The sequence below is a fragment of the Bos taurus genome, chromosome 24 (assembly GCF_002263795.3).
Source record: "Bos taurus isolate L1 Dominette 01449 registration number 42190680 breed Hereford chromosome 24, ARS-UCD2.0, whole genome shotgun sequence".
Classification (NCBI taxonomy): Eukaryota; Metazoa; Chordata; class Mammalia; order Artiodactyla; family Bovidae; genus Bos; species Bos taurus.
This window is the reverse complement of record NC_037351.1, coordinates 46271827-46299647: the sequence shown is the minus strand read 5'-3', so window position 1 is coordinate 46299647 and position 27821 is coordinate 46271827. Positions and strand designations below refer to the sequence as shown.

The 27821-nt window shown below is 45.0% G+C and overlaps 1 protein-coding gene across 1 annotated transcript in view; it reads left to right on the top strand.

Moving 5' to 3' along the window:
* LOXHD1 (lipoxygenase homology PLAT domains 1) overlaps nt 1-27821 on the top strand; it is a 210111-nt gene that overhangs the window by 96763 nt on the left and 85527 nt on the right. The window contains exons 16-21 of the mRNA XM_059881070.1: nt 587-783; nt 3319-3511; nt 19917-20077; nt 22398-22875; nt 23336-23490; nt 26218-26351. Of these exons, the coding sequence (XP_059737053.1) occupies nt 587-783; nt 3319-3511; nt 19917-20077; nt 22398-22875; nt 23336-23490; nt 26218-26351 (1318 nt within the window). The remainder of the gene's footprint in view (nt 1-586; nt 784-3318; nt 3512-19916; nt 20078-22397; nt 22876-23335; nt 23491-26217; nt 26352-27821) is intronic.

The following is a 27821-nucleotide window of genomic DNA, read 5'->3' as shown; positions in this document are numbered from 1 at the left end:
TTAAATGATTGTGTGGAAACACCACTCTAAAATTTAAGGACTAGTATTATGCTTAAGGATGACTGCCTAGTGTTTAGTGCTAGGCTGGCTCCTTCTGAACTGTAGCCATCTTGAGCCAAAAACAACATCTTCTGAGGCTGAAAGTCTTCACCTGTAAAACCGCGGTCAGAACACCCAGCACTAATACCATGTAGGTAACATGCTATGTTTTCTGCCGGGAGGTAGAGGCTTCCTTTGCTTTGGTTTCTTCATCCATCAGACGAGAAAGTGAATGCGTATTTGCTTTAAATCCTCGTCTCTTACATTTTAGTATTCTTTGCATGCCTTCCTGTTCTCAGCGCATTCACACCCTATGGGGCAGACGAAGCAGGAATCAGAATTCTGATTTTGAGATGAAGGGATTCCAAAAGATGGTAGGAGCACCACCACCCCGCCCCAGTCTCAGGGCTATGTGAGGAGAGCCAGAGCCTGGGCCCCCGACCCCCAGCTGAGTGTCCAGCCCTGGCCATCGACCTCCTGCCCCGAGCTCCCTGCGGCTCACCCACGCTAACCCCTCCCCTCCCGCCTCCTGCCCTGGACTGTTCAGACTTCCGCTATCACATCAGCTTGAAGACGGGGGACGTCCCTGGGGCCAGCACAGACTCCAGAGTCTACATCAAGCTCTACGGGGACAAATCTGACACCATTAAGCAAGTTCTTCTCGTCTCTGACAACAACCTGAAAGACTATTTTGAACGTAGCCGAGTGGATGAGTTCACCCTGGAGACCCTCAACATTGGAACTGTAAGTCTCTTTCCCAAGACCCTGTGAGGGTGTCTTACCGATTTCTCTGTGCGTATCTGCACATGGGCACACACACACACACACACACACACACACACACTTGTGTACACACACTCACACTCACATATACACACACATGCACACACACATACACAGACACACACTCATGTACACACACACTCACATACATGCACACACATATACACATACACACACACTCACATACATGCACACACATATACACACACACACACTTGAATACACACACATACACACACATACCTGCACACACACATACACACACTCTCACAACACACAAGTGAACCCATTTGAAGGGGAAAGTGCCCACTTGGTTAGTGCAGTACATTGTTTTCCGGTATGACCCAGAGGAGCAGGAGGCACGTGAACAGTGGTCAAGCTTTCCAGACTCTCTCTGGGGCTGGAACTCATGTTCTTAGTCTGGCGTTTCCTTTACCTCCGTAGCCAGGACCAGAGAGTCCTGGGTAGACCCTGGTGTGCAGGGAAGGAGGAAGGAGGGAGAGCTGTAAAGACGGGCTGGAAATGCTTCCCAGTTCCAAACTGGCGTGTGTGTCACAGTGACACCCAGAAAGCCTATTGCAGTGTGAACTCCCAGGCCACACCTGAGGGATTCTGCCTTAGATAAGAGATGGGTCCACCATCACCTCCCCGGCTGACTGTGCTGTGAGGGGTCTAAGCATTCACCTGGAGAAGTATGGGTCTGACTGCCTGCACTCAAGTGCTGGAAACTTTTCTAGAAGTGTCTGAGCAGGGCTTCGTGTTACCACTTGCCCCTCTCGGGGTGGCTTGTGGAAACTGAGAGGGTTACAAGCCCCCCTTTGCTGACCCCTCCCCTCTTGGTGAGCCTCACCTGAGTTCAGGTGCTCTGGGGAATGATTTCATGTTAGTCATTTACATCTTGAAGCTCCTTAGCTTAAATCAAGATTTTCCTTGATCAAGCTGTATTTACATTTTAAGCTGAATTAATAATTGTAGCCTGAAATACTGTTTCCTTAACTAAGGACTTCTGGCAGCAGCCAGCAGATAAATGAGACATCCGAGTGGTGAGGAAGGGCGTTTGGGCCCTTCTTGTGTTTCTAAAACCTGCTCAACAAGCAGTGTGGCCAAAAGTCTGGGAGTGTGGGCTTGGGCTCCTGACTGCCTGGTCTGAGGCCGAGTGTTTCCACTTACCTGCCGTGTGCAAGTTACTTCACCTCTGTTTGCTTTGATTTTCTCACTGCTATCGCAAGGGATTCCAGTGGGATTGTCATTAGCATTAACTATGTCAGTAACACCCACATGCATAGTATGTATTCAGTAAGCTCTAGCCTTAGTGACTGAACAATTGCCCACGTCAGGTGCTGGCCACTATGAGACTGACAGATGATCCCTGCCTTCATGGCATTTTCTGTCACAACAGGCAGAAAACACCTGTTCCTGTCTTTCCTCTGTCACAGTGCCAGCACCACAGAAAGACGACGAAGCTCTCCCACGCTCCTTGGCCCACACCCTAAAGGCTCTCAGACTGTGTCTGTAGATGTAGCTGGATTCCAGGCGACCGGGCTCCAGGCACTCAGCTGTGATAGAGTTTCCAATAGCAGCTGCAAATAGGTGCTCAGGACGCAGAAGAGCAAGAGCAAGGCTTACAGGGACTATTTTCTGAATCTGGCCTTTGGGCACCAGACTCACAACGAGCACCACCCCTCCAAACCACCACAGAAAGGATCCAGGGGGCTGGAAGGGACCTCAAAGGCCATCTGAGAATTCCATCTGATGTTAGAATTGGCCTGAATCTAAAAAAAAAAAACATAAATATCATTCAAACCCTGAAGAGCGAGGTACATTTAAGGATGGTAACATGCACATTTATGTGCTCATCTATGACATCTGTGGGCAAAGATTAACATAAAATATAAAGTAGCAAAGCAACTGAACTATAGTGTTACTGAGAAAAATACACCTTGGTTCCCAGAGTGAGAGGAGGCACTGGACACAGAATGACAGAGCCCCAAAAGGTGGTCTGCTTATTGTCACCTATAGGATGGGTGTGACGGAGAAGACATGCAAAAACATGTGCAACCGTGTATGGTGTAAGACAAAACAAAGCCATATCACCAACATGGCATCGGAAGCCGATGGTGAATATTTTGAATGTTTGCGTTCTTGTGCAGCCACCACATTCTTAGGACGTCCACTGCCTGGCATTCAGTACATACTGGAGCTTTCAAACCTCTGGTCACACCCACTTGCTTCTCACCGTGTCCCTGGGAGGTGGGCTGAACTAAAGACAAAGGGACAGAGGCTCCAGTCTGGAGAGGTTGGGCCTTGGTCTCCTGGCTGGTTGAGGGCAGGCCGGCCTGGGACCCAGCCCTTCCTGCTGAGCCCGCATCTCCTGAGGAGCTGGAGTCTGGGCTGAGGGGAGCTGCTTGCCCTGGTGTTTTGGGAGGGTGTAGGGATGGAGGGATGGAGGCTTCTATACCAGCTCCTTGCTCACCTGTATCGCGTGTTTCCTTCCAGATCAACCGGCTGGTGATCGGGCACGACAGCACGGGCATGCATGCCAGTTGGTTCCTGGGCAGTGTCCAGATTCGCGTGCCCCGCCAAGGCAAGCGGTACACCTTCCCTGCCAACCGCTGGCTGGACAAAGACCAGGCTGACGGGCGCCTGGAGGTGGAGCTCTACCCCAGCGAGGTGGTGGACATCCAGAAATGTATGGAGGCAGCTGTGACGGGACTGTAGCACTGTTCCCCATGGGGTGGGGCAGCAGGGAAGGAGGAGGGATTGTGGGTGATCTGGGTCTTGTCTCAAAGTGGGAAGCTTCCAGTTGCCCCGGGTAGGGTTCTGGGATGGAAAAGGGGCTCCTTCTACAGATGGGGAACCTGAGAACTCAGTGGATAAACCATTGTTTTCTGAGATAAAGGCAGTAGATGACTTTATTGAGAAATATACCTTCTTGGCCTTGTGTACAAGAGGAGTTTGAGAAAGAGTTTCCCCGCTGGGAATACTAGTGAAGAGATAAGCTGTTCATTCATTCATTTATTCAATATGTGTACGTTGACTGTTTCTCTGTGCCGACACTGCCCCAGGCTTTGTAGAGACAATCATAAGCAAAACAGACCAAAGCCTTGTCCTCAGGGACTTCATGCTCCGTGATGGGAGAAAAATAAATACTTGGCATAATGCCAAGTAAGAGCTAGGAAGAAAAGGAAGCAAGATAAGGGGTTAGCAACAGCATGGGGAAGAGGGAACTATGTGGACAGGGTGGTGACCTCTCTGAGTGGGGGTGAAATTCAAGGTGATCTGGTCACCTATTGCACATGACGTGAGAGCCATTGACTAAGTAGGGGTTAAAGAAACAAGAGGTTATCTAGAGGATCATCGGTCCAAACCTGTTATAGACAATGTCCCTTCCCTCACCTCTGAGTTTTTGTGTCTAGCCTGAAAGCAGCGGTCCGAGACTCACTGTCACAGGAAGCTGCTCTGAGAAGGAACCCACTATGAACTCGCTGCTTCCTCTTCCAGAAAGCCTTGTGTCTTATTGTGTCCATCCTCTCTCCCCATGTAACCTGTAAATTCTCTGAGCACTGTGTCACATACACAGGCTTTGTAATGGTACCTGCTAGTGTGCAGAATCAAATCCTTCCCTCTTTTTATGAGTTAAACTTGATATCCATCAGAGTAATACAAGTACTGGGCTTCCCTGTTGGCTCAGATGGTAAAGAATCTGCCTGCAATGCAGGAGACCCAGGTTCGATCTCTGGGTTGGGAAGATCCCCTGGAGAAGGGAATAGCAACCCACTCCACCATTCTTGCCTGGAGAATCCCCATGGACAGAGGAGCCTGGTGGGCTACAGTCCATGGGGTTGCAAAGAGTCAGACACAACTGAACACTAAGCACAACACAATACAGGTACTACAAGATAAAGATTAAAAAAGCAGCAGTTCCCTTACCTACCTCTTTCCCCAACCCATCCCCCTTCTTCAGAGGTAACACATTTTAAATAACTTTAGCTTTTTGTTCAGAAATCTATCTCCATATTTTCAGTAATATACTTATCGGTTGCTTGATTTTTTTTCAGCTGTTCAGTTGCTCAGTCCTGTCCGATTCTTTGTGACCACATGGACTGAAGCATGCAAGGCCTCCCTGTTCTTCACCATCTCCTGGAGGTTGTTCAAAGTCAGGTACATTGAGTCGGTGATGCCATCCAGCCATCTCATCCTCTGTCGTCCCCTTCTCCTCCTGCCTTCAGTCTTTCCCAGCATCAGGGTCTTTTCTAATGAGTCAGCTCTTCACACCAGGGGGCCAAAGTATTAGAGCTTCAACTCCAGCATCAGTCCTTCCAATGAATATTCAGGACTGATTTCCTTTAAGATTGACTGGTCTGATCTTGCAGTCCAAGGGACTCTCAAGAGTCTTCTCAAACACCACAGTTAAAAAGCATCAATTCTTTGGCACTCAGATGTCTTTACAGTCCAACTCTCACATCCATACATGACTATTGGAAAAACCATAGCTTTGACTAGATGGACCTTTGTTGGCAAAGCTATGTCTCTGTTTTTTAATATGCTGTCTAGGTTGGTCATAGCTTTTCTTCCAAGGAGCAAGCGTCTTTTAATTTCATGGCTGCAGTCACCATCTGCAGTGATTTTGGAGCCCAGTCTATCACTGTTTCCAATGTTTCCCATCTATTTGCCATGAAGTGGTAGGACCAGATGCCATGATCTTCATTTTTTGAATGTTGAGATTTAAGCCAGTTCGTTCACTGTCCTCTTTCACTTTCATCAAGAGGCTCTCTAGTTCCTCTTCACTTTCTGCTATGCGGGTGATGTCTGCATATCTGAGGTTATTGACATTTCTCCTGGCAATCTTGATCTGGTTTGTGCTTCATCCACCCCAGCTTTTCCCATGATATACTCTGCATATAAGTTAAATAAGGTGACAATGTACAGCCTTGATGTACTCCTTTCCCAATTTTGAACCAGTTCATTGTTCTATGTATGGTTCTAACTGTTGCTTCTTCACCTGCAAACAGGTTTCTCAGGTAACAGGTAAGGAGTTCTGGTATTCCCATCCCTTAAAGAATTTTCCACAGTTTGTTGTGATCCACACAGTCAAAAGTTTTGGTGTAGTCAGTGAAGTAGAAGTAGATTTTTTTTGGAATTCTCTGGCTTTTTTGATGATCCAGCAGATGTTGGCAATATGATCTCTTGTTCCTCTGCCTATTCTAAATCCAGCTTGAACATCTGGAAGTTCTCAGTTCATGTACTATTGAAGCCTTGCTTGAAGAATTTTGAGCATTACTTGGCTAGCATGTGAAATGAGTGCAATTGTAGTTTGAACATTCTTTGGCATTGCCCTTCTTTGGCATTGGAATGAAAACTGACTTTTTTCAGTCCTGTGGCCACTGCTGAGTTTTCTGAATTTGCAGGTCATAGACATTAATTATTTTCAGTCATAGACACTATTAACTTCCTACTATGGAATAGGAGGATTTAGCTTTTTTAACATATGCACGTGTATATTTATACACACACACATATATCCCCTCCCTCCAACCTTCAATAATCAATATTTGATTTTTACATTATTATAACCATGTAAATATTATTCACTGCTGAGAATACTCATAACAATTATGCTTCATTTTTTATACAACTTGTTTTTTCTGGAATTAATAATAATCTCATTTATGCATTAGTAGAGTTTTCAATATACCCATATATATTTCTATATACCCATCTGTATACCCACCTATCTGTATTAGTCTGCTAGGGCTACTATAACAAATTGCCACAGTCCATTCTAAAGGAGATCAGTCCTGGGTGTTCTTTGGAAGGAATGATGCTAAAGCTGAAACTCCAGTACTTTGGCCACCTCATGAGAAGAGTTGACTCATTGGAAAAGACCCTGATGCTGGGAGGGATTGGGGGCAGGAGGAGAAGGGGACGACAGAGGATGAGATGGCTGGATGGCATCACTGACTCGATGGACGTGAGTTTGAGTGAACTCTGGGAGTTGGTGATGGACAGGGAGGCCTGGTGTGCTGCAATTCATGGGGTCACAAAAAGTCTGACACGACTGAGCGACTGAACTGAACTGAAGTGGCCTAAGCAACAAAACTTTGTTTTCTCCCAGTTCTGGAGGCTGGAAATCTAAACTGAAGTCAGCAAGTTGGGTTTCTTCTGTGATCTATCTCCTGGGCTTGCAGAAGGCCACCATCTCACTGTCCCTCACAAAGTCTTCCTGTGAACATGGGCATGTCTGTATTCCAGTCTCTCCTTAAAAGGACACCAGTCATATTGGATTAACTTAATCACCTTTATGAAGGCCCTGTCTCCAAATGCTGTCACATTCTGAGATACTAGCGATTAAGGTTTCAACATATGAATTTTGGGAGGACACAGCTATTCCGTAACACCATCTTATCTCCATCTCTCCAACAGAACTAAAGTTCTTTTCATATGTTCAAATCCAACAGGAACTCTACTTCCTTCCTCCAACTCCCATCACAAGGGATACTCTTGTCTTGTTCTCTTTGATGCAATGAAGCTTTCCTTTTGAGACTGCCTTTCTACCATCTTTTGGACATTCCAGTCTTTCTCTTCTAGGTTAGATCTCCTGTTTTTTTAAATTTCACTTCTTCCTCTTTTTTGGTTCATTGTGCACTGCAATGGAGAATTTGAATATGTGCAAACGTCTCTAGTCTACTTCACCATTGAGCCATAATTTGGCTTGTTAGAGAATTCTGATCTAAAACTCATTTTCTCTTAGAGTTTATAAGGGATTTTCCTACTACCTTCTGGCTCCCAGGGTTACAGCTGGGAAGTCTGATGCCATTCTGCTACCCAAACTTTTGGGTTTTTTTCTCTCTAAAACCTGCAGGATCCTATGTTTATCCCTGGCATTCTGAAATTTCATGATGTCTTCAGTGTCTTTTGTGATTTTGGTTTCATCCAATCTTCTGGGAACTCAAAAGCTCCTTGAATTTAGAAGCGTTCCTTTAACTCTGGGGCTTTTTTAAAAAATTTATTTCTTTGACAATTTCCAACTCTCTGTCTGCTGTTTTCTTTAGAACTGAAATTTGTTAAGCTTCCTCTGATTTTCTTATCTTTCTATCATTTTGTTCTTGGGAATTTTCCTTTTTGTTCTTCAGTGCTGTCCTTGACTTTACCTTTTCTTTTGGCTTCCAAGATTTTATTTCTTTTTTTTTATTTAATTTTATTTTTTAACTTTACAATATTGTATTGGTTTTGCCATATATCAAAATGAATCCACCACAGGTATACATGTGTTCCCCATCCTGAACCCTCCACCCTCCTCCCTCCCCATACCATCCCTCTGGGTCGTCCCAGTGCACCAGCCCCAAGCATCCAGTATCGTGCATCAAACTTGGACTGGTGACTCATTTTATATATGATATTATACATGTTTCAATGCCATTCTCCCAAATCATCCCACCCTCTCCCACAGAGTCCAAAAGACTGTTCTATACATCAGTGTCTCTTTTGCTGTCTCATATATAGGGTTATTGTTACCATCTTTCTAAATTCCATATATATGCGTTCGTATACTGTATTGGTGTTTTTCTTTCTGGCTTACTCCACTCTGTATAATAGGCTCCAGTTTCATCCACCTCATTAGAACTGATTCAAATGTATTCTTTTTAATGGCTGAGTAATACTCCATTGTGTATATGAACCATAGCTTTCTTATCCATTCATCTGCTGATGGACATCTAGGTTGCTTCCATGTCCTGGCTATTATAAACAGTGCTGTGATGAACATTGGGGTACACGTGTCTCTTTCAATTCTGGTTTCCTCAATGTGTATGCACAGCAGTGGGATTGCTGGATCATAAGGCAGTTCTATTTCCAGTTTTTTAAGGAATCTCCACACTGTTCTCCATTGAGGCTGTACTAGTTTGCATTCCCACCAACAGTGTAAGAGGGTTCCCTTTTCTCCACACCCTCTCCAGCATTGATTGTTTGTAGACTTTTGGATCGCAGCCATTCTGACTGGCATGAAATGGTACCTCATAGTGGTTTTGATTTGCATTTCTCTGATAATGAGTGATGTTGAGCATCTTTTCATGTGTTTGTTAGCCATCTGTATGTCTTCTTTGGAGAAATGTCTATTTAGTTCTTTGGCCCATTTTTTGATTGGGTCATTTATTTTTCTGGAATTGAGCTGCAGGAGTTGCTTGTATATTTTTGAGATTAGTTGTTTGTCAGTTGCTTCATTTGCTAATATTTTCTCCCATTCTGAAGGCTGTCTTTTCACCTTGCTTATAGTTTCCTTTCTTGTGCAGAAGCTTCTAAGTTTAATTAGGTCCCATTTGTTTATTTTTGCTTTTATTTCCAATATTCTGGGAGGTGGGTCATAGAGGATCCTGCTGTGATGTATGTTGGAGAGTGTTTTGCCTATGTTCTCCTCTAGGAGTTTTATAGTTTCTGGTCTTATGTTTAGATCTTTAATCCATTTTGAGTTTATTTTTGTGTATGGTGTTAGAAAGTGTTCTAGTTTCATTCTTTTACAAGTGGTTGACCAGTTTTCCCAGCACCATTTGTTAAAGAGATTGTCTTTAATCCATTGTATATTCTTGCCTCCTTTGTCAAAGATAAGGTGTCCATATGTGCATGGATTTATCTCTGGGCTTTCTATTTTGTTCCATTGATCTATATTTCTGTCTTTGTGCCAGTACCGTACTGTCTTGATGACTGCGGCTTTGTAGTAGAGCCTGAAGTCAGGCAGGTTGATTCCTCCAGTTCCATTCTTCTTTCTCAGGATTGCTTTGGCTATTCGAGGTTTTTTGTATTTCCATACAAATTGTGAAATTATTTGTTCTAGCTCTGTGAAGAATACCGTTGGTAGCTTGATAGGGATTGCATTGAATCTATAAATTTCTTTGGGTAGTATACTCATTTTCAGTATATTGATTCTTCCAATCCATGAACATGGTATATTTCTCCATCTATTAGTGTCCTCTTTGATTTCTTTCAACAGTGTTTTATAGTTTTCTATATATAGGTCTATGAAGACCTACAAGACCTTTTAGAACTAACACCCCAAAAAGATGTCCTTTTCATTATAGGGGACTGGAACGTAAAAGTAGGAAGTCAAGAAACACCTGGAGTAACAGGCAAATTTGGCCTTGGAATATGTAATGAAGCAGGGCAAAGACTAATAGAGTCTTGCCAAGAAAATGCACTGGTCATAACAAACACCCTCTTCCAACAACACAAGAGAAGACTCTATACATGGACATCACCAGATGGTCAACACCGAAATCAGATTGATTATATTCTTTGCAGCCAAAGATGGAGAAGTTCTATATAGTCAGCAAAAACAAGACCAGGAGCTGACTGTGGCTCAGACCATGAACTCCTTATTGCCAAAAATTCAGACTGAAATTGAAGAAAGTAGGGAAAACCACTAGACCATTCAGGTATGACCTAAATCAAATCCCTTATGATTATACAGTGGAAGTGAGAAATAGATTTAAGGGCCTAGATCTGATAGATAGAGTGCCTGATGAACTATGGAATGAGGTTCGTGACATTGTACAGGAGACAGGGATCAAGACCATCCCCATGGAAAAGAAATGCAAAAAACCAAAATGGCTGTCTGAGGAGGCCTTACAAATAGCTGTGAAAAGAAGAGAAGTGAAAAGCAAAGGAGAAAAGGAAAGATATAAACATCTGAATGCAGAGTTCCAAAGAATAGCAAGAAGAGATAAGAAAGCCTTCCTCAGTGATCAATGCAAAGAAATAGAGGAAAACAACAGAATGGAAAAGACTAGAGATCTCTTCAAGAAAATCAGAGATACCAAAGGAACATTTCAGGCAAAGATGGGCTCGATAAAGGATAGAAATGGTATGGACCTAACAGAAGCAGAAGATATTAAGAAGAGATGGCAAGAATACACAGAAGAACTGTACAAAAAAGATCTTCACGACCCAGATAATCACAATGGTGTGATCACTGACCTAGAGCCAGACATCCTGGAATGTGAAGTCAAGTGGGCCTTAGAAAGCATCACTATGAACAAAGCTAGTGGAGGTGATGGAATTCCAGTTGAGCTATTTCAAATCCTGAAAGATGATGCTGTGAAAGTGCTGCAACTCAATATGCCAGCAAATTTGGAGAACTCAGCAGTGGCCACAGGACTGGAAAAGGTCAGTTTTCATTCCAATCCCAAAGAAAGGCAATGCCAAAGAATGCTCAAACTACCACACAATGCACTCATCTCACATGCTAGTAAAGTAATGCTTAAAATTCTCCAAGCCAGGCTTCAGCAATATGTGAACCGTGAACTTCCTGATGTTCAAGCTGGTTTTAGAAAAGGCAGAGGAACCAGAGATCAAATTGCCAACATCCGCTGGATCATGGAAAAAGCAAGAGAGTTCCAGAAAAACATCTATTTCTGCTTTATTGACTATGCCAAAGCCTTTGACTGTGTGGATCACAATAAACTGTGGAACATTCTGAAAGAGATGGGAATACCAGACCACCTGATCTGCCTCTTGAGAAATCTGTAGGCAGGTCAGGAAGCAACAGTTAGAACTGGACATGGAACAACAGACTGGTTCCAAATAGGAAAAGGAGTACATCAAGGCTGTATACTGTCACCCTGTTTATTTAACTTATATGCAGAGTACATCATGAGAAACGCTGGACTGGAAGAAACACAAGCTGGAATCAAGATTGCTGGGAGAAATATCAATAACCTCAGATATGCAGATGACACCACCCTTATGGCAGAAAGTGAAGAGGAACTAAAAAGCCTCTTGATGAAAGTGAAAGTGGAGAGTGAAAAAGGTGGCTTAAAGCTCAACATTCAGAAAACGAAGATCATGGCATCCGGTCCCACCACTTCATGGGAAATAGATGGGGAAACAGTGGAAACAGTGTCAGACTTTATTTTTCTGGGCTCCAGAATCACTACAGATGGTGACTGCAGCCATGAAATTAAAAGACGCTTACTCCTTGGAAGGAAAGTTATGACCAACCTAGATAGCATATTCAAAAGCAGAGATGTTACTTTGCCAACAAAGGTCCGTCTAGTCAAGACTATGGTTTTTCCTGTGGTCATGTATGGATGTGAGAGTTGGACTGTGAAGAAGGCTGAGCACCAAAGAATTGATGCTTTTGACCTGTGGTGTTGGAGAAGACTCTTGAGAGTCCCTTGGACTGCAAGGAGATCCAACCAGTCCATTCTGAAGGAGATCAGCCCTGGGATTTCTTTGGAAGGAATGATGCTAAAGCTGAAACTCCAGTACTTTGGCCGCCTCATGTGAAGGGTTGACTCATTGGAAAGACTCTGATGCTGGGAGGGATTGGGGGCAGGAGGAGAAGGGGACGACAGAGGATGAAGATGGCTGGATGGCATCACTGACTCAATGGATGTGAATCTGGGTGAACTCCGGGAGTTGGTGATGGACAGGGAGGCCTGGCGTGCTGCAGTTCATGGGGTCGCAAAGAGTCGGACACGACTGAGTGACTGATCTGATCTGATCCGATCTGATATATAGGTCTTTAGTTTCTTTAGGTAGATATATTCCTAAGTATTTTATTCTTTTCGTTGCAATGGTGAATGGAATTGTTTCCTTAATTTCTCTTTCTATTTTCTCATTATTACTGTATAGGAATGCAAGAGATTTCTGTGTGTTGATTTTATATCCTGCAACTTTACTATATTCATTGATTAGTTCTAGTAATTTTCTGCTGGAGTCTTTAGGGTTTTGTATGTAGAGGATCATGTCATCTGCAAACAGTGAGAGTTTTACTTCTTCTTTTCCAATTTGGATTCCTTTTATTTCTTTTTCTGCTCTGATTGTTGTGGCCAAAACTTCCAAAACTATGTTGAATAGTAATGGTGAAAGTGGGCACCCGTGTCTTGTTCCTGACTTTAGAGGAAATGCTTTCAACTTTTCACCATTGAGGATAATGTTTGCTGTGGGTTTATCATATATGGCTTTTATTATGTTGAGGTATGTTCCTTCTATTCCTGCTTTCTGGAGAGTTTTTATCATAAATGGATGTTGAATTTTGTCAAAGGCTTCCTCTGCATCTATTGAGATAATCATATGGTTTTTGTTTTTCAATTTGTTAATGTGGTGTATTACACTGATTGATTTGTGGATATTGAAGAATCCTTGCATCCCTGGGATAAAGCCCACTTGGTCATAGTGTATGATATTTTTAATGTGTTGTTGGATTCTGATTGCTAGAATTTTGTTAAGGATTTTTGCATCTATGTTCATTAGTGATATTGGCCTGTAGTTTTCTTTTTTTGTGGGATCTTTGTCAGGTTTTGGTATTAGGATGATGGTGGCCTCATAGAATGAGTTTGGAAGTTTACCTTCCTCTGCAATTTTCTGGAAGAGTTTGAGCAGGATAGGTATTACCTCTTCTCTAAATTTTTGGTAGAATTCAGCTGTGAAGCCGTCTGGACCTGGGCTTTTGTTTGCTGGAAGACTTCTGATTACAGTTTCAATTTCCATGCTTGTGATGGGTCTGTTAAGATTTTCTATTTCTTCCTGGTCCAGTTTTGGAAAGTTGTACTTTTCTAAGAATTTGTCCATTTCTTCCAAGTTTTCCATTTTATTGGCATATAATTGCTGATAGTAGTCTCTTATGATCCTTTGTATTTCTGTGTTGTCTGTTGTGATCTCTCCATTTTCATTTCTAATTTTATTGATTTGATTTTTCTCTCTTTGTTTCTTGATGAGTCTGGCTAATGGTTTGTCAATTTTATTTATCCTTTCAAAGAACCAGCTTTTGGCTTTGTTGATTTTTGCTATGGTCTCTTTTGTTTCTTTTGCATTTATTTCTGCTGTAATTTTTAAGATTTCTTTCCTTCTGCTAACCCTGGGGTTCTTCATTTCTTCCTTTTCTAGTTGCTTTAGGTGTAGAGTTAGGTTATTTATTTGACTTTTTTCTTGTTTCTTGAGGTATGCCTGTATTGCTATGAACTTTCCCCTTAGGACTGCTTTTACAGTGTCCCACAGGTTTTGGGTTGTTGTGTTTTCATTTTCATTCATTTCTATGCAAATTTTGATTTCTTCTGTGATTTGTTGGTTATTCAGCAGTGTGTTGTTCAGCCTCCATATGTTGGAATTTTTAATAGTTTTTCTCCTGTAATTGAGATCTAATCTTACTGCATTGTGGTCAGAAAAGATGCTTGGAATGATTTCAATTTTTTTGATTTTACCAAGGCTAGATTTATGGCCCAGGATGTGATCTATCCTGGAGAAGTTTCCGTGTGTGCTTGAGAAAAAGGTGAAATTCATTCTTTTGGGATGAAATGTCCTATAGATATCAATTAGGTCTAACTGGTCTATTGTATCGTTTAACGTTTGTGTTTCCTTGTTAATTTTCTGTTTAGTTGATCTATCCATAGGTGTGAGTGGGGTATTAAAGTCTCCCACTATTATTGTGTTATTGTTAATGTCTCCTTTCATACTTGTTAGCATTTGTCTTACATATTGTGGTGCTCCTATGTTGGGTGCATATATATTTATAATTGTTATATCTTCTTCTTGGATTGATCCTTTGATCATTATGTAGTGACCTTCTTTGTCTCTTTTCACAACCTTTGTTTTAAAGTCTATTTTATCTGATATGAGTATTGCTACTCCTGCTTTCTTTTGGTCCCTATTTGCATGGAAAATCTTTTTCCAGCCCTTCACTTTCAGTCTGTATGTGTCCCCTGTTTTGAGGTGGGTCTCTTGTAGACAACATATGTAGGGGTCTTGTTTTTGTATCCATTCAGCCAGTCTTTGTCTTTTGGTTGGGGCATTCAACCCATTTACATTTAAGGAAATTATTGATAAGTATGATCCCATTGCCATTTACTTTATTGTTTTGGGTTCGATTTTATACACGCTTTTTGTGTTTCCTGTCTAGAGAATATCCTTTAGTATTTGTTGGAGAGCTGGTTTGGTGGTGCTGAATTCTCTCAGCTTTTGCTTGTCTGTAAAGCTTTTGATTTCTCCTTCATATTTGAATGAGATCCTTGCTGGGTACAATAATCTGGGCTGTAGGTTATTTTCTTTCATCACTTTAAGTATGTCTTGCCATTCCTTCCTGGCTTGAAGAGTTTCTATTGAAAGATCAGCTGTTATCCTTATGGGAATTCCCTTGTGTGTTATTTGTTGTTTCCCTTGCTGCTTTTAATATTCATTCTTTGTGTTTGATCTTTGTTAATTTGATTAATATGTGTATTATTCTTGGGGCGTTTCACCTTGGGTTTATCCTGTTTGGGACTCTGGGTTTCTTGGACTTGAGTGATTATTTCCTTCCCCATTTTAGGGAAGTTTTCAACTATTATCTCCTCAAGTATTTTCTCATGGTCTTTCTTTTTGTCTTCTTCTTCTGGGACTCCTATGATTCGAATGTTGTAGCGTTTGATATTGTCCTGGAGGTCTCTGAGGTTGTTCTCATTTCTTTTAATTTGTTTTCTTATTTCCTCTCTGATTCATTTATTTCTACCATTCTATCTTCTAATTCACTAATCCTATCTTCTGCCTCTGTTATTCTACTATTTGTTGCCTCCAGAGTGTTTTTAATTTCATTTATTGCATTATTCATTATATATTGACTCTTTTTTATTTCTTCTAGGTCCTTGTTAAACCTTTCTTGCATCTTCTCAATCCTTGTCTCCAGGCTATTTATCTATGATTCCATTTTGATTTCAAGATTTTGGATCAATTTCACTATCATTATTCGGAATTCTTTATCAGGTAGATTCCCTATCTCTTCCTCTTTTGTTTGGTTTGGTGGGCATTTATCCTGTTCCTTTACCTGCTGGGTATTCCTCTGTCTCTTCATCTTGTTTATATTGCTGAGTTTGGGGTATCCTTTCTGTATTCTGGCAGTTTGTGGAGTTCTCTTTATTGTGGAGTTTCCTCACTGTGTGTGGGTTTGTACAGGTGGCTTGTCAAGGTTTCTTGGTTAGGGAAGCTTGTGTCGGTGTTCTGGTGGGTGGAGCTGGATTTCTTCTCTCTGGAGTGCAATGAAGTGTCCAGTAATGAGTTATGAGATGTCTATGGATTTGGAGTAACTTTGGGCAGCCTGTATATTGAAGCTCAGGGCTGTGTTCCTGTGTTGCTGGAGAATTTGCTTGGTATGTCTTGCCCTGGAGCTTGTTGGCCCTTGTGTGGTGCTTGGTTTCAGTGTAGGTATGGATGCATTTGATGAGCTCCTGTCAATTAATGTTCCCTGGAGTCAGGAGTTCCCTGGAGTCAGAATTTGGACTTAAGCCTCCTGCTTCCAGTTATCAGTCTTATTTTTACAGTAGTCTCAAAACTTCTCCTTCTATACAGCACCACTGATAAAACATCTAGGTTAAAGATGAAAAGTTTCTCCACCGTGAGGGTCACCCAGAGAGGTTCACAGCGTTACATGGAGAAGAGAAGAGGGAGGAGGGAGTTCGAGGTGACCTGAATGAGATGAGGTGGAATCAATAGAGGAGGGAGCAGGCTAGCCAGTAATCACTTCCTTATGTGCACTCCACAACTGGACCGCTCAGAGATGTTCACGGAGTTATACAGAGAAGAGAAGAAGGAGGAAGGAGACAGAGGTGGCCAGGAGGATAAAAGGGGGAATGAAAAGGAGAGAGACAGATCCAGCCAGTAATCAGTTCCCTAAGTGTTCTCCACCGTCTGGAACACACAGAAATTCAGAGTTGGGTAGAGTAGAGAGGGGTTAGGGAGGAGACACAGGCGACCTGGTGGAGAAAAAGGAGAGTCCAAAGGGGGAGAGAGCAGTCAAGCCAGTAATCTTGCTCCCAAATGAAAAATGGGTACTGAAAATTAGGTTCTTAAAGGTACAAAATTGGTAACAAATACCTAAAAGCAAAAATTAAATATCTAGAGTAGAGTTTGGAATTTCAGAAATACAATGTTAAAGAAAAGAAGAAGGAAAAGAAATACAGAAAAAGAAAAAAAAGTCACAAAAATTATAAAGAAAATATAGGTACAAAATTGATAACAAATATCAAAAAGCAAAAGTTAAAAATCTAGAATAGAGTTTGGAATTTCAAAAATACAATGTTAAAGAAAAGAGGAAGAAAAAGAAAGAGAAAACAAAAACAAAAACAAAGTCACAAAAATTAGAAAGAAAATATAGGTACAAAATTGATAACAAATACCAAAAAGCATAAATTAAAAATCTAGAGTAGAGTTTGGAATTTCAGAAATACAGTGTTTAAGAAAAGAAGAAGAGAAAGTAAGAGAGAAAGAAAAAAGTCACAAAAATTATAAAAAAAAATATAGGTACAAAATTGATAACAATTACAAAAAGCTAAAATTAAAAATCTAGAGTAGAGTTTGGAATTTCAAAAATACAATGTTAAAGAAAAGAAGAAAAAAAGAAAAAGAAAAAAAAACAAGGTCACAAAAATTATAAAATATATATATATATGAAGTTTACTTTAAAAAAAAATAGGGTCTTTTTTTTTTTTTTTTGCAAAGTAATAGGTTATAAAAGTGAAAATTGAAGGAGCAATAGAGGACTTAATTTTTAAAAAATTTAAAAAAAAAGAAAGAAAGAATGATCATAAAAATAGTAAAAATATATCTAGGACTTTCTCTGGTGGTGTTGTGAGTATTGTGGGGTCAGTTCATTTTCAGCTAGTTCCTTGGTCCGGCTTATATTTCTCAAGATCTATAGGTCCCTTCCTATGTAGTCGGTACTAATGACAGGGTTTTAATCTATTGCCTGTTGCTTCCAAGGCGGTTCCCTCTGTTATTGCTTCTTCTGTTTGCTGGTCTTTTCAGTGTCTGATTTCTGCCCTGATACAAAGAGGGCGATGGTGGACACTTTCTTTTTTTTCTTTTAGGCTCACTTGTTCAGTCGCGCTGTGGGGAGGGAGGGACGCTGCAAACAAATAACACTGGCGTGTGCTCGCAGTGCCTCAGCCACACTGGGCCTGCCCCCACTCACGGCGCGTGTAGCCTCCCTGCCCACACTGCTCAGCCTCTAGGTTGCTCCACCGGGAACCATCCGAGGCTGGCCCTGGGCTGCCTGCACCTCCCAGGTCTAAGCCGCTCAGGTTCAGGCACTTGGGTAGTCCTCAGAGGCGCAGACTCGGTTGGGCCTGCGTTTTGTGCCCTTCCCAGGTCCGAGCAGCTCAGGTGATGAGGTGTTTGGTGAGCGCAGTTGCTTATCGCCTCCCCGCCACTCGGTTTTCTGGGTGTACAATCGGTGCACCTTCTCAGGCGGATGTTGACCGTCCAGAACCCCAAGAAGTCTTAGTTAGTAAAGAAGCCTGCTTACAGTTTTGTAGTTAATGTCTCTCTGGGGCTGTGATTGCCCCCTTCCGGCTCTGGCTACCTGTCACTGGAGGGGGATGGTCTGCCGCCGGCTATCTGTGTTCAGTCCTTTGTTCCGTGCGCAGGCCTGGTGGCGTCTTAGGTTAGGGCTGGCTTTTCGCGTGGTAGATATCCCACAGTCTGGTTTGCTAGCCCAAATTATTTTGCTCAGATAGCGCTCGGGGCATTCAGGCCAGATCCTTACTCTAAGCGATGCAGCCCGCACCTCCCTGCCCAGCCCCCGCTTGCTAGTGGCGGGTGCAGGCGTCTGCCCTGCTTCTCCACTGGGGGAGTTACCGTTGGGCTCGTAATCTGTGGGTTTTAATTGTTTATTTATTTTTCCTCCCTGTTATTGTTGCCCTCTGTGCTTCCAAGGCTCAGCACAGACTCGGCAGTGAGAGTGTTTCCTGGTGTTTGGAAACTTCTCTATTTTTAAGACTCCCTTCCCGGGACGAAGCTCCGTCCCTCCCTCTTTTGTCTCTTTTTTTGTCTTTTATATTTCGAAGACAATGGGTTGCTTTTCTGGGTGCCTGATGTCCTCTGCCGGCATTCAGAAGTTGTTTTGTGGAATTTACTCGGCGTTTAAATGTTCTTTTGATGAATTTGTGGGGGAGAAAGTGGTCTCCCCGTCCTATTCCTCCACCATCTTAGCTCCTCCTCGACTTTCCCTTTTCTTTGGAATGTTTTATTTCAGCTACCACATTTTCATTTCCAATAGCTGGCTCTTGTTCTCTGCATGCTAAGTTTTATCTCTCCTAATTTTGTTTAATCCTGGTTGCTATTGAAACCAGAGAGAGGGAACAGAGACTGGGGTTCTCCCCATTAAGAATGCTGGCTTTTACTGGGTCTTCTTCCTGTCCATCAACTTGCCCAACCTCACCCCCAGCTAAAGCCATATTTCTAGTTTAACTTCTTTCGGCTCTCAGCCAGTCCCTCGTTTCAGCCGCCAATTTCTCACATTGCTGTGGTAATGGGAGACCCCTTATCTTGTTGAAAATAAGTCTTAACTTGAAAGAATTATGATTTCACCCTACAGTGTTGCTGAGAGGACAAGTCTTGTAATATAACCACTTGGAAAAAAAAATACGGTCCCATAGTTCTTGGAGACATTTTGTGCTCCTATAAGAAGCGCCCTCTAATGGTGAATACTTATAACACATTTCCACCCTCTAACAACTCAACAGTATTTCTTCAGTTCAGTCTCTCAGTCGTGTCCGACTCTTTGCGATCCCATGAATTGCAGCACGCCAAGGCCTCCCTGTCCATCACCAACTCCCGGAGTTCACTCAAACTCACGTCCATCGAGTCTTCAACATAGAGACAAATTCTGTGTAGCTCTGTTGGTATCATCTGAAAGCTGCCTATCTTTAAATGAAGATTATCATTTCAACCATCCTCCTTTACTGAAAATAAGGGAAAAAGACAAACACATAGCCTTTTGCTTCTTTCTGCCCCACAGTGTCTACCCAGGGGTAGGCACACAGCAGAGGGTGCCAGCTGGTGTACTGACCTCATTCCTGGTTCCAGAGGACACATGCAGCACAGAGGAGAGCTGAGCCTTGGAGTCTGATTGCTTAGGTTTGCCATTTCCATAACTGACTCAAGTCCTTGAAGCCTCAGTTTGTCAATCTGCAAAATGGCAATAATACTGCTTATGATACTGATGGGAGGATTGGATGAGATGATGCCTAAGAGGCAGCAGACGCATGGCCTGGGTTTGGGAAATGTTGGCTATGTAACTATTGCTACTGTTGTTGCTATGACTAAATGTCCTGCTTCTCCTCCCTGTGCCCACCCAGTGATCCACTACGAGGTTGAAGTTTGGACCGGGGATGTAGGCGGAGCAAGCACCACTGCCCGAGTATTCATGCAGATTTATGGTGAGGAAGGCAAGACAGAAGTGCTCTTCCTCTCCAGCCGCTCGAAGGTGTTTGAACGGGCGTCCAAGGACACATTCCAGGTGTGTGGGGGTAAAGCCATGGTGGCGGAGGGGTGCCAAGAGAGGGCTCAGCATACGTCTGAAAACAGAGGGACTGGTTCTCAGCCCTGGCTTCTTGTTAGAAACATCTGAGGAGCTTTAAGAAACTAGTGTCATCTAGTCTACACCTGGATCAATTACATGAGAACCTCTATGGTCAGATATGTTCTCTGTGTGTGTATGTGTGTGCTCAAGTTGTGTCCGACTCTTTGTGGCCCCATGGACTGTAGCCCACCAGGCTCTTCTATCCAGGAAACTTTCCAGGCAAGAAAACTGGGGTATGTTTCTAAAATCTCTACCAGTGATACTAACATGCTGCCAATTCTGAGAACGGCTGGAGGGTTGATTCTAATTTAGCAAAATATGACGCTAGGGCCTTGGTCACCACATTCATTTCCAGCCTTGGCCTCTGATTCGACAGCTCATTCAGTCTAAGAGTACGGCATTGGCTCCCAACCAGGATACTGGGAAGCCTGGAGTCTCATGGCTCTGTTCTGAGTGCCCCAGGCCACCTCATGTCCCTTTGAGTAGCGGAGAAAAAAAGATGAGAACGTAAGCATGTTGTTGGCAGGAGAGAAGGACCCAGGGTGGTGCCTTTTAAAGGGCATGTGAATGTCTTACATGGGACACAAGTGCATGTGTGCATATGTGTACGTCTGCAGCTCTGTTCTGCAGTAATATCTTCATGCTGGCTGCTCTGCGTGTGTGCCATAAGTAGCCTGGCCCTCAGCAAAGAGTCCTAACCCAGTGCCCAGCAGAGAGGGTCCTGGCTGAGCTGCGCCAGAGTCACGGGTGTCTGGAATGTCAGTGGTGGAGGAGGCCTCCTGGAATCCCACCCTCTCCTGACACTGCTGAGAGAGCAGGGGCCTGATCGGCTCATCTCCCCGAGCCTCAGCTTCTTTATCAGCTCAAACCTAGGTTTACAATAACTACCTGGCCTGCTTCACAGCCCCTGGAAGGATTAAAATGGTCAATGTCAGGGAAAGTACTTAGGAAACTGTGACCAGTCACGGAGGTGTTAGGAGCAGAGTGTCTTCTGGACGTGAATGGACTGTGTGGCTGGGTGTGGTGGTGGCTGCATTCATAGCTGGGCAGGTTGATGGGGGAGCAGAGATAGCAAGTGAGCCCGACTGTGAGGGTGCTGTGACCAGGAAAATACTGGAGAGGAGGAGATGGGGGGAGAGAGATGGTAAGTGAGCCAGACTGCGAGGGTGCTGTGACCAGGAACCACTGGAATGTGTTGAAGGAGGAACTTACCGTATCCAGAGCCCATCCCTACGGGTCCTGGGCTCCATTTTGACCACTCATTTTCTCACAGAGGTGCTTCTGGCTACATTGTGGCTTCATGAACAGTGAGTCAGGAGACCTGAACTCTCCTGCAGGTCTGAGGTCCAGTTGGGGGGACACCAAACAGCTCGTGGGACAGCCCTGGGCCTCAGTCTGCTCAGCACGGGAGCTGTCGCCCGAGCCGGGGCCAGACCTCCCCTGGATGTCAGGCTCAGACCAGAGTGGCAGATGGCAGGTCGAGGACCCAGTCCTCTGGAGCAGAGCTAAATCCCTGCCCTTTGAGCCGGCCATGTGCTAGGCCCATTGCAGGAGAGAGCTGAGCGCACAGACAGTAAGCGCCCGTGGGCAGAGAGGGCATCCAGGCATCCAGGCTAGGCTAAGACCTTGCCAACCTCGGGGACCCCCTGAGCGCTCAGGGAGGGGAAAGGCTAGTGTCAGGGTAGGGGGCTGGGGCCTCTTGGGGGCGTGGGGGAGACTTCTGTCTTTGACAAACACCACATTTTTTTTTTTTTTTTTTTGCTTCTTGGAAAAGTTCTATATGATTAATGCTGGGGGAAAAAATGCTCAGAAAGAGAGCACAGGAAGGCACAACACTAAAGAAGAAAAAAAAAGATAATAATAAAGCTCAGGAACTGGAATGAATAGATTTAGTTAGAGGCAGAGGAGGGGATAAAGGCATTCTGCACGAGGGAACAGAGATACAGAAATAAGAAAAATAGGAGTGAGTGTGACGTGCCGAGTGTGTGAGTGTGTGTGTGTGTGTGTGTGTAAAGTCGAGAATGAGAAAGAGAGAGGGAAGGAGACCATCTTGACCCACTGTGTCGGGGGTTCAGAAGACATTGGTTTGGGTGGAGGGGTGGTCCGGCAGGGAAACCAGGCTTGGGTTGGGGGCGGGAGAGGAGGCGCGGGGGCAGCTTTGACTCAGAAGCCCCAGCCTCTGGCTACGGCGGCTCCGCGGGGCCCCAGGCAAGATGCCCAGGGCCTCCCCAAGCCACAGCCCCCGCACTTTGTGCAGCTGGAGGCGGCGGACGTGGGCCAGGTCTTCAAGATCCGGCTGGGCCACACGGGCGAGGGCTTCAGTCCCAGCTGGTACGTGGACACCTTGTGGCTGCGGCACCTGGCGGTGCGGGAGGAGGACCTCACACCCGAGGAGGAGGCGCGCAGGAAGAAGGAGAAGGACAGGCTGCGGCAGCTGCTCAGGAAGGAACGTCTGAAAGCCAAGCTGCAGAGGAAGAAGAAAAAGAAGAAAAAGAAGGAGGAAGAGGGCAGCGACGAGGAGGATGAGGAGGAGGAGTCCTCGTCCGAGGAGGAGTCTTCGTCTGAGGAAGAGGAGGAGGAGACCGAGGAGGAAGAAGAGGAGGAGGAGCTGGAGCCCGGGATGCAGGAGGTGATCCAGGAGTACAAGTTTGATGCCCACCGCTGGCTGGCCCAGGGCAAAGAGGACAACGAGCTGGTGGTGGAGCTGGTGCCCACGGGCCAAGAGGGTCCTGAACGTAAGCCTGAGGAGGGGTCACATAACCCCCCAGGGTAGGGGGGGTACAGAGAGGGAAGGATGCCCAGCTCTTCTTGCAGGTGGGGCCCCCTGTGGCTCTCCTGACCTGGGCTGTGGTGAAATGCCACCGTGGACCATTCTTTGTGGGGGCTGGTGTTGCTCTTGCCCTGAGACTCTTGGGAGGAGCCCTGGTATAGCTCACTGGTGACTCATCGTGGGGACATCAGTAGGAGGGTTGCTGCGGACCAGCGCCTTGCCAGAACTCTCAGCCTCTTGGGCTTCATGGTGAAGGGAAGTCTTGGGTAGGGAGGAGGAGCCTGTTTGTTTCTACTGTCAGTGTAGATGTGGGTGTACCATGAGGTCTTTCCAGCTCCCACCATCTGGCTGGATGCAACGGGCTGAGCCTCAGGTCCACCCCCAAGGCCTGGGCGTTCTCAACACTGCCTTTCTGTGTCCCCCAGCCAACACCTACGAGATACAGGTGATCACGGGGAATGTGCCCAAGGCTGGCACTGATGCCAACGTCTTCCTGACTATCTACGGGGAGGAATACGGGGACACGGGCGAGCGGCCCCTGAAGAAGTCAGACAAGTCCAACAAGTTTGAGCAGGGACAGGTAGGGTGTGGGCTCCCTGAGGGGGCAGGTGGATCCCAGATGGAGGGAGCCCTCTGGTGATTCCAAGGCAGGCCCAGCCTGCACGGCAACTGCTGTGTCCAGCACTGTGTCCCATTCAGTCCAGCTGGGTAGAATGGAAGCACCTCGTCCGTAAGCACTGGGGCTTTGTGGCGGGGACATAAAGAAAGGCCCAGGTGGGGTCCAGGAAACGCCCAGGAACTAACTGGAGGCAGCATGGTACCAGACCCTCAGGTGCTGAGTGAGGGGACGGATTCAGGGAGGAAGTACTGACCAGAAGATGGGGCTTCGGAGGACACTTGGAGGGAAGGAGGCATGTGAGCTGGGCCATGGTGGAGGAGTATGGTGTTGGTCTCAAGATGACAGTGAGAGTTGTCCCCTGAAGATGGGACCACACGAGGAGATGTGGGGTGGAAGTATGGAAGGCCAGTTGGAGGACATTGGACGGTGGGTCTTCTCACTGCTGTGGTTACTGCCAAGCCATGGTGGGCGCTGCCTCTGAAAAGCTTGATGCAACCAACTGAAGGAGTGGGGGTGTGAGAGCCTTGAGTGACAGCTGAGAAATTTGATCTACATCCTGAGGCAGTGACACCACGACAGCATTTGAGCATTTAGAGAAATGCAGGCCCCTCTCCTCCCAGGTACAGTAGGAAAAGCAGGGGAAAATGCGGCTGTCATTCTTGTCCCTTGAGATTTTACAGGGTCCTCTGGCTAGAAGACGTCTCTCACGTCACCTTTCCCATTTCTGCCGGCATCCCAAAGCCAGGTTCCCTCATCAACAAAGAGGAGAACCAGAAATGTACACATCCATTAAAAATACTTCTGGGCTCATTGCTTGATCTATTTCAGATGTCCCCTGCTTTTTTCTTCAACACCACCTTCCCATGACTTGAGGATCAGAATTTATTTCTGTGTTTCCTTTAAAACTTGCAGCCACTATGATGACTAGAATTGGAAGAAAACTGCTGCAGAGGATGTAATTGGTACAACTGGTGAAATTTGAACATAGACTATATGTTAAATAATATTGTGTTGAATAATATTGTGTTGACTTTGTTTCCTGAACTTGGTAATTGTCCTGTCATTACATGTAGGGCCTCCTTGGTGGCTCAGCGGTAAAGAATCCACCTACAGTGCAGGAGCTGCAGGAGATGCGGGTTCAGTCCCTGGGTTGGAAAGATCCCCTGGCAGAGAGCATGGCAACCCACTCCAGTATTCTTGCCTGGAGAATCCCATGGACAGAGGAGCCTGGCGGGCTACAGTCCATAGGATCACAGAGTCGGACACGACTTGTTACTGAGCACGCAAGCACTGAGATTATATAAGAATGTTATTCTTAGAAAATCCATGCTGAAGAAGTCAAAAGTAGAGGATCATGATATCTGCCAAATACTTTCAAATAATTTAGGCAAAAAATGAGAAAGGGCAAGAGAGAGTGAGAGAGAAAGCAAGATCTAGGGGTTTACAAAATTTCATTGCACTGTTTCTGCAAATTTTCTGTAAATTTGGAATGCTTTTCAATAAGTAGTTTAACAGTTATAGTCAAGATCTCATCCACTTATCGGGTTCACCCTCTGGTCCTGGTGTCATCTGTTTCCTCCAGCGCATATATGTGCAACTGGTATTCTATAAGGCTTCCCTAGTGGTCTCTCTTCCCACTTGAATGGTGAGCAATCTAGGTCTTACATTTTACACCTTGTCAATCACTTCGGATTTGCACTTTGACTCATAGTAGGTACTTAATCTGGAGAAGGCAATGGCACCCCACTCCAGTACTCTTGCCTGGAAAATCCCATGGACGGAGGAGCCTGGTAGGCTGCAGTCCATGGGATTGCTGAGGGTCGGACATGACTGAATGACTTCACTTTCACTTTTCACTTTCATGCATTGGAGAAGGAAATGGCAACCCACTCCAGTGTTCTTGCCTGGAGAATCCCAGGGACGGGGGAGCCTGGTGGGCTGCCGTCTATGGGGTAGCACAGAGTCGGACACGACTGAAGTGACTTAGCAGCAGCAGCAGACACTTAATCAGAATTTGTGGTTGAAGGAGTTTATGCACATATGTACACACATGGCATGTAGTATCTGCACATATGCAAGCAACAGGCCCTACACACACACACACACACACACACACACACACACACCACAACACAAATGTGGGCATTCAGTCAGCCCATTTTCCCTAGCCCTCTCTCACGGTCACTTCTATCACCCTCTTACCTCCCTCCACCTTCCAGGACACAGTGAAAGTGAGAAGACCCCCCTGGCAGGCGCAGGTGAAAAGACAGTAGTGCAGTAGGTGAAGGGAATGAAGAGGTGGAGGCTTCCAGCTATAAAATAAAGAAGTCTCAGGGGTGTAATGTACACATAGGGAACATAGTCAATAATGTTGTAATGACTCTGTATGGTGATGGATGATAATTGGTCTTTAAGTGGTCATCATTTCATAATGTATAAAAATATTGGACCACTATGTTGTATACCTGAAACTAATTTAATGTTGTATATTAATGATAATTCAATAAACAAAAGTCAGCAGTGCAGACCAAACCCCAGATGGCTGGCTACATTTTCCATGCCCCCTCCTTCTTGATGCTTTGGATCTAACAATTGGCCTCAGGCTGCCCCAGGTCCTGGGAGGGTGAAGCTGACGGTGAGGTGGGGAGGGCTGCCCCCCTCCATGAGTGCTACTCTGATCTTTCCCAGACAGATACCTTCACCATCTATGCCATTGATCTGGGGCCCTTGACCAAGATTCGGATTCGCCATGACAACTCAGGCAACAGACCAGGCTGGTTCCTGGACAGAATAGACATCACTGACATGAACAATGAGATCACGTGAGTGGGACTGGAGGGGAGGGAGGGGAGGTCATGCCTGCCCCTAAGATAGTCATGGAAAGAAGGGTAAGGGTGGGGTGGCTGTGATGAGTGAGGAGAGGGGGTGGCTAGGATGTGGGTTTGGCACATGGAGCTGGCTAGGTGGGCATTGCCTCCCTCCCTTCTCTCTCCTTGGGCTGCCCCTCAGCTGCTTGCCCTGTCAGGCGGGCAGTCTAGTGGAACATCTAATCCAGTTCTTTATGTCCATCACTTCAGAAAGTCAGGCTTTCTATTCCTGCCATGGCCCAATCTCCATGCCCAGACTTACTATTCACAAGTCTCTCCACGTATAAAGTGACTTCCAGGACATGACTTTAATGGTCTAGACTAGGAATAAGGAAACTTATTCTGTAAATGCCAGATAGCAAATATTTTAGGCCATTTGGTCTTTGTTTCAATTGTTCGGCTTTGCCTTTACTGCAGAAGAGTAGCCATAGATGATACTTAAGTGAATGGATTTTATTTAAGCTGGCTGTTTTTGTTTTTTTTTTTTAAGTTAGAGTAGTCAGGAACTGGACTTCCCTGGTGGCTCAGCAGTAATGAATTTGCCTGCCAATGCAGGAGATGTGAGTTCGATCCCTTGGTTGGGAAGATCCCCTAGAGGGGGAAATGGCAACCCTCTCTAGTATTCTTGCCTGGGAAATCCCATGGACAGAGGAGACTGGTAGTCTACAGTCCATAGAGTTGCAGAGAGTTGGAGATGACTTAACAACTCAACAGCAACAACAGCAAAGTAAATGGATGTGTCTGTGTTCCACAAAAACTTCATTCATGGGCACTGCAACTTGAATTCCATGTAATTTTCACATGTCACAAAAAGTATTTTTCTTTATATTGTTTTCAACCATTTAAAGATGTAAAACCTTTGCTTGGGTACATAAGTGGGTGGTGGGCCAGGTTTGGCTCACAGGCCATAGCTTGCTGGCCCTTGCTCCAGATTCACAGCTACCCGCTGGAGCTAGGGTGGGAAGGGGATCTTGTTCTCCTGACAGGTGAAGGAACCACACCCCAGGGAGGTGAGCCTGTAGCCCCAGCATCAGTTTGTGCCAGAGCCAGGACCAGAACTCCAGACCATCAGAGATGAATCTGGTGTGTTTCCACAAGTAGGCCACATTGCCTTTTGGACGAGAGGAGTCAAGGGGCAGTAGACATGAAAGGAGACGTGGAGCTGTTGGGGGCGGGGGCACAGAGGTGGGCGGAGAGGGAAGCGGGCAAGATCTGGAGAGGTTTGTGGAGCTGCTGAGGGCCTGCCAGTGCCCAGAATGTCGAGGGCACTTAAGAAATAAATGTTTGGATCAAACAACATCTTGGCCCACAGCCTGGTGTCTCTTGAAACATTCCTCCCTCTGTGCAAGGTAGGGGTTGATGGAGGTCACCCCATCTTCCACCTCAACCCTGCCCCCCCAGCCCAAGGGATTACTCCAGAAGGGG